Genomic DNA, 16,235 nt, shown 5'->3' on the forward strand with positions numbered 1-16,235 from the left:
GCAGCATAAGGGTCACTGTGGCTTCTGAGAGGCTTGGCTGCTTACCTAAAGCCAAACATGCCAAAATGCCCTGTCAAGCCTGGTAGAAATACACTGCTGTTGATCCTCTCTCTCTGCCAGTACATAAAGGTCTCTCTTAATCCTCCTGCAACATAGTCCACAATTTTTAACTTCATTAAGTTTTTGTTTAACTTAAAGCGGAACTAAACTCTCTCAACCATCTCTATTTTTAATCCTTTTGCTGTTAGAATTAGTAAATAGACCGGAAGATATATTATACACTGATCAGCCATACCATTATGACCACCCACCTAATACTGATAGTCCCCCTTTTGTTGTCAAAACAGCCCTAACCCATCAAGGCATGGACTCCACTAGACAAAGCATCACACTGCCTCCTCTGGGCTGCCTTCTTTCCATAGTGTATCCTGGTGCCATCTCTTCCCTAGGTAAGCAACGCGCAGGCACTCGGCCATCTACATGATTTAAAAGAAAAACACGATTCATCATACCAGGCTGTCTTCTACCATTGCTCCATGGTCCAGTTCTGATGCTTGCATGCCCATTGTAGGTGCTTTTAGCTGTGAACACGGGTCAGCATGGGCAGCCTGACTGATCCACAGCTGCACAGCCCCATAGGCAACAAACTGCAATGCACCTTGTTTTTGACATATTTCTATCTGAACCTGCCTTAACTTTTTCAGCAATTTGAGCTACAGTAGCTCTTCCATTGGGTCAGTCTTCACTCCCCACATGCATCAATGATCTTTGGCAAACTATAACCCTGTCACTGGTTTAATAGTTTTCCTTCCTTTTTGATAGGTCCTGACCACTGCAGACTGGGAACATCCCACAAAAGCTTCAGTTTTGTAGTTGCTCTGACCCAATCCTCTAACCATTACAGAGTCAGAGCATTGATTCCTCACATCTATTCTGGGACCCTGAAGTGAGCGCTGCACTTGCCTATTTGTTTCTGCTTTCAACACATCAACTTTAGGGACAAACTGTTAATTTGCTGCCTAATCTGTCCTACCCACTTTTAGGTGCCATTGTTACAAGATGGTTATTCACGTTACCTGTCAGTGGTAATAAAGTTATGGCTGATGTCATACATCCCACGAGTCTTCATGGACATTTGTTTTTTCTTTCTCCTTGAAAAGGGAAGGAGGGGTTTTCTTAGCTAAGTGTGCCCTTTTGCCTGCATGCCTGAGCTAAGAGCAGATAGATTCCAGGAAATAAATGCTACATGAATAATCTGCCCTTACTTGAGAATGGTCATGGCTTAAAATGCTAGGGGGTGTTATTCAAAGTGATTTCTCAACAAAATAGCAAGGGGACATGGATGGATGAATTCACTTTGAATATTAAAAATGAGCTGTATAGCATTTTCAGTTTGTGGCGCTTAGATTAAGTTCCACTTTAAATGTTTTGCTTAGCTGTTAAGTATAACATTTCTTCTGTCTTCCCAGTTTGATGTTGGCATACCCTCCATGACAAAGTGCTGCAATCAACATGACCGCTGCTATGACACATGTGGTAACCTGAAGAATGAATGTGATGAGCAGTTCCAGAACTGCCTCTCCAAAATATGTCGAGATGTACAGAGGACCCTGGGTATTTCAGAGACTGTGAAAGGTAAGTAGCTAGTTTTGCATATTTTCTTTGTACGGGTGGAGATGCCTGGGACTCCTATGATGCATCCAAGCAACATCTGATTCAGTTGTCCTTTTAGGAAAGTCGCCTTTTCAGACCTGCTCTTGACACAGTAATTTAGCAATGCAACTTGGCAGTCGTACTGTGCTCCTGCCTCAATACAGGAAGTCAGTAGAAGGTAAAAGTTTGGAATGGCCCTTTTATCCATTTACTACAGTGGTAGTAATATGTAGACAAGCTCCTCTCCCTGGGTAGTTTTTCCTCCCTGGCAAGTCATCACTCTTGAGAGTAAGACCCCTTTCACACTGAGGCGGTTTGCAGGCGGTATTGCGCTAAAAATACCGCCTGCAAACCGCCCCTAAACAGCCTCCGCTGTTTGTTCAGTGTGAAAGCCCGAGGGCTTTCACACTGAAGCGGTGCGCAGGCAGGGCAGTGAAAAAAGTCCTGCAAACCGCTTTTTTGGAGCGGTGAAGAAGCGGTGTATTCACCGATCCTTCACCGCTCCTGCCCATTGAAATCAATGGGACAGCGCGGCTATACCGCGGCAATACCGTGGCTATAGCCGCGCTGTACGAGGGATTTTAACCCTTTTTCGGCCGCCAGCGGGGGTTAAAACCGCCCCACTAGCGGCCGAATACCGCTGCAAGAACGACGGTACAGCAGCGTTAAAAATAGCGCTGTTGTACCGCCGACGCCCCCACCGCCCCAGTGTGAAAGGGGCCTAAGAGTTGGTAGGAGACAAATGATTAACAATAAATTATCGTCTACTCTTGCCAATGCTCAATCGAAATTTGAAAAAAACGTGGCAGCCATGCATTTGCTATCTTGATAGGGTGTAGTGCGCTCCGGAGATCTCTTTAATGGTGCTTTATGTCTTCTTCTTCTCTTCTTTTGGCAACGATCTTCCCTCCTATTATTATGTGCAATTATTTCATATATCCACTTGGTATATTTACTTTGTTTGATGTAAAAACAATTTTGTACTTCTCCTCCTTCTTCTCCTCTTCTTTTTTTTTTTTTTTTTTTTTATTTTCTTATATTCACTATTACTTGATCCTATATGGAATTTTACTGCTTAGCTGCCTATTGATTCTCAGGTGTGTACCATTAGTGGGATTACGTTTGAGACTTTTTGATATTGATATAACGTGCCTTTAACCGCTTCAGCCCCGGAAGATTTTACCCCCTTCCTGACCAGAGCACTTTTTGCGATTCGGCACTGCGTCGCTTTAACTGACAATTGCACAGTTGTGCAACGTTGCACCCAAACAAAATTGAAGTCCCCATAGAGCTTTCTTTTAGTGGTATTTGATCACCTCTGCAGTTTTTATTTTTTGCGCTATAAACAAAAAAAGAGCGACAATTTTGAAAACAACGCAGTATTTTTTTTACTTTTTTGCTATAATAAATATCCCCCAAAAATATATAAAAAAAACTATTTTTTTCCTCAGTTTAGGCTGATATGTATTCTTCTAAATATTTTTGGTAAAAAAAAAAAATGGCAATAAGCGTATATTGGTTTGCGCAAAAGTTATAGCGTCTACAAAATAGGAGATAGATTTATAGCATTTTTATTATTTATTTATTTTACTAGTAATGGCGGCAATCTGCAATTTTTATCGGGACTGCGACATTATTGCGGACACATCGGACACTTTTGACACATTTTTGGGACCATTGGCATTTATACAGCTATCAGTACTATAAAAATGCACTGATTACTGTAAAAATGTCACTGGCAGGGAAGGGGTTAACGCTAAGGGGCGATCAAGGGGTTAATTGTGTTCTCGTTTGTGTGTTCTAACTGAAGGGGGGAGGGGACTGTAGGGGAGATGACAGATCGCTGTTCATACTCTGTATGAACAGACGATCTGTCTCTTCTCCCCTCAGAGAACTGTAAACTGTGTGTTCACACACACAGATCCCGGTTCTCGGTGTTTCAGCGGTGATCGTGACCGCTGGGCACTCACATTGGCTCCAGGGGATAGCAGCGGGCTCGCACGCCCGCCCCTAGTGGCCACAGGGCGAAGCGACATAACATAAGGTCGTTTCACCCAGCCATGCCATTCTGCTGCAGTAAAACTGCGGCGGCTGGTCGGCAAGTGGTTAAAGTATAACTAAAGGCAAAACCTTTTTTTTTTTTTTTTTTTTTTGATAGAGTTGGGAGGGATTAGAGCACCTGTAAGTTTTTATTGCTGTCGATGCCCCTGTTAAGATGATTCATCCTCTTTATTTGTCCTGTTCACCATTATCAGTGAAAGTAAAAGGAAAACCCCAAATTTTGGGTTGTCCCCAGAAAAGTACTAGAGGGGAAGTCTTCCATTGGTGACACTACTTCCTATTTGGTTATGGGACAGAAAGTGAAGGTGAATGTCAGCAATGGGACACTGATGGTGAAAAAAAAATCTGATGGGTTATAACCCTCCTTTGCTCTATCCAAAAATGGGGAAAGAAAAAAAGTTTTGCCTATCGTTCTTAAACTGCACTCATTTTTTTTTTTTTTTCATATTATCTTCCTTGACAAAGGAACCTGTTAGTTACTTAAAACTCTATTAAAAAGATTGAAATATAATAAAACAACATGTCACTGTATAAATAGTGCTGGGATCAGTAGTGTTGTGTTTTTTTTTTTTCTTCTCCATATTCAAAACCATGCATAAGAGACAGTGAGACAACCTGTTTATAGTTGGTAAGGTTGAATAAAGACACCAGTCCATCCAGTTCGTGTATATGTGTTTGTCAATACCATTTTCCATATCCCTGTATATGTTCTGGTGCACTAATCCTCCACCCCTCATCCATACCAGGTGCTTGTAAGTGATGTAGCATACAGGCACCTGGGATGGATGGGAGAGGAGGGCTGGTGGATCTCAACGCAGCAGAACATGTATCTATGTTTCTGCTCTGTCATATGGGGGAAGAAGCACTTTGGATGGAGGGTCAGCAGGGCGAGGACACAATTGTTGGGTTGCTGAATCCCCTGTCTAGACTCTCAAATCTTCCCAAGTTTAGGAGCCTGTCTATGGGAATGGTAGCCAGTTAAACTGTGGTGCTTGATGCTTCTTCTCAACCTCTGTCCTGCAAGATCAACAGGTATCAGTTCCTACTGCTCCTTTTATTAGTAAAGACCAGACCCTGCATCAGTACTGGTTCCTTACGTCCATCCTTATCTTTTTTTTTTTTTTTTTTCCTGGCATATCCATTGTGAAATGCTCAGGAGACCCACCTCATCTAACACTATTAGTCTTAGGGCTACACCAAGGGGAGCTGTACAGCTAAGATCTTTGCTTAAAGAGTCCAATACCTGTGATTTGTTTGACCTCTTCTGTTTTCCTGTTCAGTGGTTGTGGGATTGCTGATTCTAGTATGGTATCCCCTTTTCAGATGCTTTCTCTCTGTTCCCTAGGCATCACACCAAGATGGTCCCTTTGGACCAAGAAGTCCTGAACACCATTTACAGTCTCTGGTGGAGGATAGGATGGTTCCCCCTACCCTGGGAGGACCCCCTGAAGAACATATTCTCTCATTTAGCCCTGGAGTCTGGTTCTCCAAAATAGCTCTTGAGATTATGTGGGTCAGTGTTTTGACCTGACTTTCTCCAGACATCACCTAGATGCTGCAGGGCCTTCACCTCTGGAAAGGTTTGGTTGGGACCTCTCCCCGCGAAAGGCCAGGTGACCTGTTGTCTGCTCTGGACAGCACTCGGTGTGTTTTGTGAACGCACTGGCTTTCCCACTTGCCCAGAGCCAAGGTATGACCATCAGAAAATTTTGTTTTTTTTTTTTTTATTTTATTTTTTCTGAAATAAGTGGATCTTAGTGGATGATCTCTACATTGAAGAGTGAGGGTTCAGCACTTGAGTGTATCTATTGCTAAAGGGTCCTGTATTCCCCACGACAGTCAACAAACAGAACTTGCTAGGACATTACAAACAACAAAAATATTCCCAGCACACTTAACGGCTAGCCTGCAAAATAAAAAACAACAACAAATTAGCACTGTCTAACAGTGTGTGTCAAAGACAGATGCAGGGCCACATTGGACATTCAGCAAAACTTGCTAAGACCCTGCTACATATTTCTCCTGTGGGAGATATGTTATCTGTCTTCAACCAAGCTGCAGTTTCTTAGAAAGTCTCCTTTTTTATATTCACTCTTTTCTCCCATCCTCAGTCACACAAAATTTACTAGTGGCAGCTCTGAGGTCTCTACTCTTCTACCCTGAAGTCAGGGGTTCGGAATGCTAGACTTGAGCCTTCTGTAGTGACCAGCTGGTCTCCTCCTTATTTGATGTGACTATCCAAACCTCCTCTTAGAGATTTTTTATTTTTTATCTTCCCCACCTGTTTTTTGTCGGTTGGTTGGTCCTCCAATTTTGCTGTATAGGGCCCATAGTTTTCTTCAGGTTTTAGTTTCCACCTAAAGGTGATTCTCTTGATGCTCTCCACTTGGATGTAGTAGTTTCCCTGCTTTGCATCACCCTTTCATCATCTAACCTTGATTCTGGCATTGATTTCTTTATATAATCTGTTGTAGGATGGTCCATACATCCAATGAATTTCTTGGTGGCTTTTGTCCACCCCCTCAGTTGGACTTTGGACATCCCAGCTGTTTCAGAAATTCTGAATTGCTGTGTCCCTGACTGGATGATAAAGGAGATAAGATGTTTAAACAAATGCAGCGCTATGTGATATATTACTCACTCAGGTGAAAAAATATATATTATTGCCGTGAGCAATGCGCGAGTGAATGTTGGAGCAACTTGAATTCCCAGAGAAAGAATATAAATGGTAAAAAATATAAAAATTAAATACTTGTTGTCAAGCAAGTGCACAGTGAAAGAAATATAAAAATATTGAAGTAAACGTCAAAAATTCTAAATTTCAGCAAGTCCACAGTGAGAAAAATTTTTTTTATCGGCATATAATCGTGTGTGCGTGTTATACGCCGATCCATGATGTCTCTAAGGGAAGAGGCATAGCGAGCGCCACTGAATTATAAAGAGCCGTAATCTCCTGTGTATCCCGGCACTCAGTCACGCCTCCTGGGCCCACATTTGGCCACTGTTCTGTCTATCATATGAGCAGGGCCAGGAGGCGTGGCTGTGAGTGACTGAGTGCCGAGTACACAGGAGATCACGGCTCTGTGTAACCCAACACTGGCGAGGCTGCAATAATGGCAAACGTGAGGCTGCAGATGGGCACTGAGCAGGCAGCATTGTTGGGCAATTTAGTGGCTGCAGATGGGCACTGAGCAAGCTGCATCGATGTGCAATTTAGAGGCTGCAGATGGGCACCCAGCAGGGTGCATTGTTGGGCAATTTAGTGGCTGCATTGATGGGCACCGAGCAGGGTGCATTGATGGGCACCGAGCAGGGTGCATTGATGGGTACTGAGCAGGGTGCATTGATGGGCACTGAGCAGGGTGCATTGAAGGGCAATTTAGAGGCTGCAGATGGGCACTGAGCAGGGTGCATTGTTGGGCAATTTTTAGTGGCTGCAGATGGGCACCGAGCAGGGTGCATTGATGGGCACCAAGCAGGGTGCATTGATGGGCAATTTAGAGGCTGCAGATGGGCACCGAGCAGGGTGCATTGATGGGCAGTTTAGAGGCTGCAGATGGGCACTGAGCAGGGTACATTGTTGGGCAATTTTTAGTGGCTGCAGATGGGCACCGAGCAGGGTGCATTGATGGGCACCAAGCAGGGTGCATTGATGGGCAATTTAGAGGCTGCAGATGGGCACTGAGCATTGATGGGCACTGGTGAGGCTGCATTGATGAGCTGTGACCCTTATTTTGCTTCGAAGTTCTTTATTTAAAATGTAAGTTTTTTTTTTTTTTCTTGAAACTTCCCTCTTAAAATGAAGGTGTGTGTTTATACGCCGATAAATATGGTATATATTCAAAACTTAATTTTCAGCAGGTCCACAGTGAAAAAATATATATAATATAATGTCCAATAAAGTGACTCTGTGATGATGATGATCCAAATAATATTAACCGCGACTTCAAACGCATGCGCTCACCTCCAATTGTGTGACCGCACAATTAAGTTTGGTTCACAATAGCAGCTGAACCACATCTGGGCTCTAAGTAGTAGGATTTACCGGCTCCCCCAGGTGTAATCCAAGGATGGTATCCTCCAATTCCAATTTAAAATACAAAAAGAGGCCAGAAAAAGAGTGCATTATCGTTTAGATATAGAATTGTATTATTTTGTATTTTAAATTGAGGATACCATCCTTGGATTACACCTGGGGGAGCCTGTAAATCCTGCTACTTAGAGCCCAGATGTGGGTTCAGCTGCAATTGTGGACCAAACTTAATTGTGCGGTCACACAATTGTTCGGCCCCCTAGCCTCCCCAACACATCTTATTTAATCTATCTGGTGTCATGTACCACCTGGCTAAGCATTTAAAATTTGATTCTGTCATTCTCATATCTACTGCGGATTTATGTATTGCCTTTAGAATGGCCTCCCAAGTCACTCCACTTGACATCGGTCCCAATTCGGCTTCCCATTTAATGAAAAATGACGGTTTCGCTACTTCACCCTCATCCCTCAATATTTTGTATAATTCTTTTGTTTTCCTTATAACTCTATCCTGCAAAAAACAATTTCTCCACAGACCTTTCCTTATCTCTAATAGGACCGGGGAGGCTTTTAATAAAGAGCACAAGCTGGTTGTATCGCCATGTGTCTATTATCATTAGGTCCTTGAGTAGGATTAACTCTTGAAAGGTGACGATTTTGCCATTTTTCGTAATATCCATCAATTGTGTGTCTTTATTTTTTATCCAATTCCCTCCCACTTTCCTCAACCCTGGCGGAAAAAACTCATTCACCTTCAAATAAATAAATGGTGAATTAAACTCCCAAGCATTTTGTTTATGCAACTGATTCCAAATCTTTAAAGTGTAACGTGTTATGTTATGTGTATTAGGGCCCAACTTCCTAAAATGTGGGGGATTCCAAATTAAATGGTGTAATTTTGTATTGCTCATATCTTTTTCTAAGTTTACCCATCTTTTATCTATCGATTCCTTTCCCCAATCTAACACCCGTGCTAATACTATCGATCTGTGATATTTTTTAAAGTCTGGCAAAGCCAGACCACCCCGTGCTTTATCCCTACTCAGGACCTTATAGGCAATCCGTGGCTTCTTATTTTTCCATATAAACCTCGTGAGAATATTGTTCAATACTCCGAAAAAAGTCTGCGCTAACAGAATTGGGAGTAGCTGCATTTTGTACAGGATCTTCGGGGCCAAGGTCATCTTAACAGTATTTACTCTTCCGATCCAAGAGATTGGCAGATGCATACTTTTTCTCGTTTCCTGCTTAATCTCATGGAGGAGAGGAATAAAGTTTAAGAGGTACAGTTTCCTTAAGGAATTTGCTAATGTGACTCCCAAGTAACTTATTTTTTTACTCCATGGAAAATGAAAATTTTCCTTGTTGAGTTGCTTCTCGTCCATCAATATTGATGTTTAAGACAAACGATTTACTGAGGTTGACCTTATAGTTTGATAGCTCCCCAAATCTCCTCAAGGTAGCCAGGAGGTTGGGGAGCGAAATCCTCGGTTTAACGATGTAAAACAGGACATCATCGGCAAACGCCGAGAGCTTGTGTACATCTCCCTCTACCACACATCCACATATATCCGGGTTCTTTCAAATTGAGGCTAGTAAAGGTTCCATGGTTAGAACAAACAGGAGGGGGGACAGAGGGCAGCCCTGCCTGGTCCCGTTTTCCATCCTGAACTCCGCCGATGGTGTACCATTCACCCTGACGAATGTCGAGGGAGATTTATACAATGCTTTAAACCAATTCAACAGGGTACCACCCAAACCGACTGCCCTCAATGTCCTCAACATGAACCCCCAGTCTACTCTGTCAAAAGCTTTCTCTGCATCGATCGACAGAAGTAGACCGGGGGTCCCCTTTTTTTTTCATCGCATCCATGACCAGGAGTGACCTAATACCATTGTCCCTCCCCTCTCTCCCTGGTATAAAATCCGTCTGATCTGGGTGTATCCAGAACGTCATTTTTTCCTTTAATCTACTGGCTAAAACCTTGGCGTATAGTTTAATATCTGCATTGAGCAAAGCTATCGGCCTATAGCTCGAACACAGCGAGCTATCTTTCCCTTCCTTTGGTATTAGAGTTACTGATGCCATCAGTGCGCCCTCACAAAACTCATCCTGACAACCTACCCTATTCCAAATCTGACAAAGCTTGGGGATCAGGGATTCCTTAAATTTTTTGTAGAAATAGGAAGTAAAACCATCAGGCCCTGGACTCTTTCCAGAGGGAGATGCTTTCAAAGCCCTTTCAATCTCCTCTACAGTGATCGGACCATCCAATTCTTTTGCATCACTGTCCGAGAGTCTTGGTAAACCTGCCTCTTTTATAAACTCATCCATTTTTTCCTCCCTTTCCAGGGTACCTACCCCACCTTGCCTAACCCTGTATAGTGCTAAGAAGTAACTCCGGAATTCTTCAGCTATGTCTCTAGAAGTATGTTTTAGTACCCCCTTTTTATTTTGAATCCTGTCTATAAAATTGGTCCCCCCTTCTCCTTTTCAAAACTGTTGCCAGATGCTTCCCCACCTTGTTGCTCCATCTAAATCTATCTTTTAGGTTTTTATTTAGAATACGATTAGAACCTATCTCCAGTGAATCTTTTAGTTCTTCTCTTTTTATAATTAATTGATGTAGGAGTGTGTTATGACTACCGCAAGCTGCCTTATGTAACTGTTCAAGATGGTGAATTTCTTCTATAAGTTCTGTTTTCCTTTTTGTACTTTCTTTTTTCTCATTGGCCCCTAAGGAGATCAAAATTCCCCTTCTATACGCTTTTAGCACCTCCCACAGGGCAGATCCTGAGATCTCACCAGTATCGTTTATCGAGAAAAACCCATCGATCTTTTCCTGTATCTTGTTACTGACAATGGGATTCTCGATGAGCTTTTCGTCTAAATGCCATGCAAATGGGGGGCCTCTGGAATCCCGGGATCCCCACCTTCATCAGGACTGGGGCGTGGTCAGACAGCGTGGTGACTCCAATCCTCGTGTCCTTAACATGTTCTAGTAGTCTATGATCTACCATAAAATAATCTAGCCTTGAATAAGACCCATGGACTGAAGAATAGAAAGTATAGTCTCTATCCTTCGCGTGTTGTACTCTCCATGTGTCAATCATATGGCAGCTATACAATTTCTGACCTATTTTTTTTTTTTTTTTAAGAGTTTCCTACCCACTCCCTGAGAACTTGATGTACTATCTATTGATGGATCTAAGCAGAAGTTAAGATCTCCTGCCAAAATCACCTCACCAGCCCTGAAATCCATCAGCTTGTTCAAGACCTGTGACAGGAATTCAACTGGATTTCTATTAGGGCAGTAAACATTTGCCAGAGTAAAAACCCTTTCTCCCACCCTCACCTTCAAGAAGAGGTAGCGGCCCTCCATATCTGCGCTCCTCCTCTAAGAGCGCAAACTTGATCCTTTTTGAGAACCCAATTGCCACCCCTTTGGCCCTCTTGATAGGAGAGTCACTATAAAACCAATTGGGGAAGTAGTTAGAAAATAATCTGACATGAGTGTCCTGTGAGAGGTGGGTCTCCTGAAGAAACACAACGTCTGCATTAAATTGCTCTAACTCTCTTAACACCTTATGCCTCTTAAGAGGAGAATTCAACCCTTTAACGTTATATATGAGACAAGTGAACTCTGTCATTTCATCTTTAAATAGAACGGCATTGAAAAAACGCGTGTTACTCTTTGAACCCCTAAACGGAGCCTCTGCAGGAACAGGTCCAACCCCCACCCCCCCAATCCCCCCCCCTTCCCTGCCAGCCGATCCCCGGTACCAGAGAGGTACCATTGATCTCTGTCTGCGACTAGCCAAATCCTTGGGGTGCAACTCTGACAGCGGGTCGCCACAGTCACCCTGCTCTCCCCCCCCACAGAAAAGAAAAAAGGGGGGGGAGACCAAGGCGAGCGGGCGGTCTAAAGCCCACCAATCCCTCACCCACCCAGTACCGCCCTCCCTCCCAGACCCCCCCCCTCCCCACCCCCATCCTCCCCCCACTATTTTACAAACACTGTGTTAAATACTTCATCCATTATCCTGAAAGTCCTGTCCACAGTCAGGAACATCTACCTACTACTTAGACAAAACTGGGACCGGGATGTCAAGCTCACTACAAAAATCTTGTAAGTTCTCAATGTGTTTCAATCTAACTGTTCTGCCCGCTTTCACTACATTCAAAGAAGTGGGGAAACCCCAACTGTATTTCATATTTGCCTTCCTCAGTTCTTCCAGCAGAGGTCTTAGCTGGCATCTCCTGGCTGGTGTCCCTGCCGAAATATCGGCGAAGATCTGAATCTCTGTCCCATCGAATTTTACCGGCTGCGCTTTTCTAAGATTGCTCCATATTCTTGCTTTATCCTCGTAATGATGGAACCTAATGATCACGTCTCTAGGGGAATCTTCACTGACACCTGGGGGTTTCCTCACTCTGTGGACCCTATCAATCTTCAGTTCTTCATTTTGGCCTCTATCTAAGATTGGATTAAATATAGCTTTCATTTTGGTAGGCAGATCTTCGCCGTGTTGTTCTGGTAGGGCGCGCTATCTCAAGTTTTGTCTGCGACTTTGGTTTTCTTGCTCTTCTAATTTATAGAGAGTGTCTCGTTGGGCTAATTCCAGGTTCCTCACTTGTTGTTTTAGTTCGACTATTTTTTGATTCTGTTTCTCCGAGACCTCCTCCACTATTTCCACCCGCTTCAGCAAGTGGCCCATGTCAGTTCCAACATTAAGGATTTCTGTTTTGATTACAGTTTCCAATTTAGCAAACATTTCCAGTAATTCGATTTTTGTTGGAAGTGCTTCCATGATACTATCTTCCACCATGCAGGAGGCTTTCCTATCCTCCCCAGATGTTCCGCCTTGAGCGCCTTGATCCTTCCCTGATTCTTTCTTTTTGTCCTTCCCACTTTGCTGTTACTCTATTGGCCTGGATTCTTGGGGCTTCCCTGGTTCGCCTCCTTCAGATACTTCTGTATGGAGCTAGAGTTTAGGCTCTCTCTCGGCTGCTTCACTACCGCTCCTCTTTGAGGGTGCCCTCTCATTTTCAACACCGCTCACAAGCCTCTTCTCTCTCTCTCTCCACTTAATACAATATGTTTGCTTTTCTATTGCTTGTCCCCGCCACACTCCGTACCGCTCCGCCGCTCCTTTTTACATCTTTTAATCCAGGGCCCTGCAATCCCCAGCGAAAAGAAGAGGAAAGAAAAAAAAAAAAGAAACGGTTCAAAGCTATCTGCACCAACCTACCCCTTAGGCGTTACCGCATTAGTAGTTATCCAGTCCTCCAACCTACTACAGTATATTGTTATATGGTATTACAAATTTTACCCCTTAAAAGCGGCAAAAAAACTTGATGTTAATTATAGCAGCGCCTCCTCCATGGATTTTTAGGGCATTTGACCCATACAAGAAACAACCAGTATTACCTTGTACTTGCACTGCTATCTGCGGGTAACACAAATCTTCTTATAAGCCTGCTCACATTTATACAATTCTCTTATACAATTTCTCTTATACAATTTATACAAAGCGTTACCTTTAAGATCGATACTTCTTCCCAAGGGCTACATCCAAGACCTTGCTGATAATACAGCTCTCGTCCACTTCACAGGTTTAGAATCCAACTAAAACCTTTTCAGCCTGCTATCCACTTCAGGCATAGCCTGAGTACAGTCCAATAATAATGTTGGTTGGTTTTTACTTATCTGGCCACGATGGGAGTGGTATGCTTCCCGGCTTGTCGGCCATCCAAGAAAAGCCCAGGAGCGTCAGAGAGGCGTACAGGGCAGGTGGGGGGAGGACCCAGGACGGGCGGAGGGGGACGGCTCACTCCCCTCACACGTCCAGTAAGGCAGGAGGGAATCAGGGAGGAAAGCCCGCTCGGCACCCGCAGCGCCCCAGGCAACATGGGAACCATCGCTGGGGACCGGGACAGCAGGTCTGCCTACGGCTCCGGCGGGATCGACGGTACTGTCACACATGCAGCTGGTGTTGAACCAGCGCTACTCCGCCGTCTGCTTCCATAGCACCGCCATCAGGCCCCTCCCCCAATCCGTGTGCGTCACATCACGCACCAGGGCATCTCATCCTGTTTTACTTACCTGAGCTCCGAATTTCCATGGGCGCGATCCCGCGTCGCCCTCTTCACGGCTTCTCTGCTCTTCATTAGATAGATTGATAGCAGCACAGCCATTGGCTCCCGCTGCTGTCAATCAAATCCAATGACGCGGGGGGCGGGGCAGAGTCATACACTCGGCGGCTATGGACGCCGAGTGTATACACAGGAGCGCTCCCGCAAGGTAACCCCCTCGGGAGAGAGCTTCCCAAAGGGGGTTATCTGTTGTCGGGAGGAGCCGCCGAGGGACCCCAGAACAAGTGGATCAGGGCGGCCACTCTGTGCAAAATGAACTGCACAGTGGAGGGAAGTATGACATGTATGTTTTAAAAAAAAAAAAAAACTGTACTTTTTTTAGTGTCACTTTAAGTTCATTCCTTTGCTCTTAAAAGAACTTGGTCTGTAAATGAGGTCAGTTTAAACTTTAACCACTTAAAGACTAAACCTTTTTCTGACACTTGTTGCTTACAAGTTAAAATCAGTATGTTCTGTTCAAAAATTTACTTAGAACCACCAAACATTATATAATTTTTTTTTAACAGAGACCCTGGAGAATAAAATGGTGGTCGCTGCAATATTTTATGTCTTACTGTATTCGCGCAGCGGTCTTTCAAACGCAATTATTTTGGAAAAAAAATACACTTTAATGAATAATTTAAAAAAAAAAAAAATAAACTACTGTTTAGCCCAAGTTAGCCCAATTTTTTTGTATAATGTGAAAGATAATGTAGAATCGTGAGAGAATCCTAAGCAAAAAAATTGTGATTCTCATTTTAGCCAGAATCGTGCAGCTCTAGGAGACTGCATTTTTTTTTTTTTTTTTTTGTCCTGTTGGAAAACCTTTTGAAATTATGAGTCGTCCTTTAATAGATGTCATCTCTTTGTTTCTTAGTTTTATTCTATTTTTTTTCATATATGCTTACTACTGTATAATGAATGGTTAAACTTTTATTATTACACCTAATAACATTTCTATCTTTTGAAAGTAATTTTTTTTTCTTCTCTTAGCTTGTGAATCTACAGTAGAACTCCTGTTTGATGCAGTCATACATTTGGGGTGCAAACCCTTTATGGAAAGCCAAAGAGCTGCTTGCATCTGCCCCTATGAAGAGAAGATCGACCTTTAAAAGAAGGACTTCTGGATAGTCATTGCAGTATTGCGCCTGGATCAGGAATACTTGTCCAGTTTATTTCAATGCATTTTGTATTTTGTAGGAAACCTATATTTTTGTTTAAGTTGTGGATAGTTTCTAGAAAAATTATATTCTTGCAATTTTTTCACACAGGTATGCATACATAAATGTGTGCATAGGCTTTTATTATACATTTGCTAACTGGTTAATTTAATGAATAGGATTTTTACATTTAACCATATAAAGAGGTTTTGTTTTTTTCATTTAATTTCACCAATATTCTTAATGTCCGTTAGAGCCAGGTACACTGAAAATTTCACTACATGGTTATTTCATGGACTGATCAGACACGTTTACCCTTTCACTGCCTGGGTCTGTTCAGATTTGGTATCGCGGGAAAGCATTTTCTATTGGGAATATTTTACTTTAGTTTATTAAACTTCTAGGTCTTCTGTTCAATGTTTTGTCTTAATAAATCTGTGCCTTTTCACTGTTGACATTTCATTGGGAAATTTTTGAAGGAATAATTTAAACCATGCACTTTAATTCAATTAATGTTTTTAAATCCCAGGATGGACATCCTGTAATTTATAGTGTTTGTTTTTTTTTCTTGTTTGTTGTTTGTATAATTTAGCTTGTAATAAACTTGTTTTAAAATGTGCCTTGTCTGTCAGTAGGTGCAATAAATTATTTATCTGCAGTATTCTGCTATCAGAGGTTCAATGTCCTATTTAGTTACCAGCTGTTCAGAACTTACGGTAGCTTTCCACAGTGGTCTTGCCAATGCATAATACTGTATATCAGCTATATTAAAAGAGATATATGAACCTTATATGAAAAGAAAAATAAATGGGTAGACTCACTTTTTTAAGGTATGTCATTGGTGGTTTAAATGTGCCTTTGACACTGGCAGTTAGATTGTGTATGTCTTTTTTGACATGTGGTCACTGCATTACTATTTTTTTATTCTTATCATTATCATACAGGATTTATTTAGCCCCAACAGTTTGAGCAGCACTTAACAACATGAGGGCAGACAGTAGTTACAATACAGTTCAATAAAGGAAGACTCGGAAGGCCCAGCTTGTTGGAGCTTACACTGGTAAAAGTTTATGCTTATTGAAAATTTTACTCAAACAGAAAAAGCACTGTTTATAGGCACTAACTGCAGATTAACCACTTCCCGCCAGAAGGGTGTACATGGATGTCCTCCGGTTTCAGTGGTTATACCGGG

At 42.7% G+C, this 16,235-nt stretch overlaps 1 protein-coding gene across 1 annotated transcript in view; it reads left to right on the plus strand.

Moving 5' to 3' along the window:
• Nucleotides 1-15,662, plus strand: part of PLA2G12A (phospholipase A2 group XIIA) — a 46,101-nt gene extending 30,439 nt beyond the window's left edge. The window contains exons 3-4 of the mRNA XM_073602495.1: nucleotides 1,470-1,635; nucleotides 14,877-15,662. Of these exons, the coding sequence (XP_073458596.1) occupies nucleotides 1,470-1,635; nucleotides 14,877-14,995 (285 nt within the window). The 3' untranslated portion in view covers nucleotides 14,996-15,662. The remainder of the gene's footprint in view (nucleotides 1-1,469; nucleotides 1,636-14,876) is intronic.
• The last annotated feature ends 573 nt before the right edge of the window (nucleotides 15,663-16,235 follow it).

This window comes from Aquarana catesbeiana, linkage group LG01 (assembly GCF_042186555.1).
Source record: "Aquarana catesbeiana isolate 2022-GZ linkage group LG01, ASM4218655v1, whole genome shotgun sequence".
NCBI classification, from domain to species: Eukaryota; Metazoa; Chordata; class Amphibia; order Anura; family Ranidae; genus Aquarana; species Aquarana catesbeiana.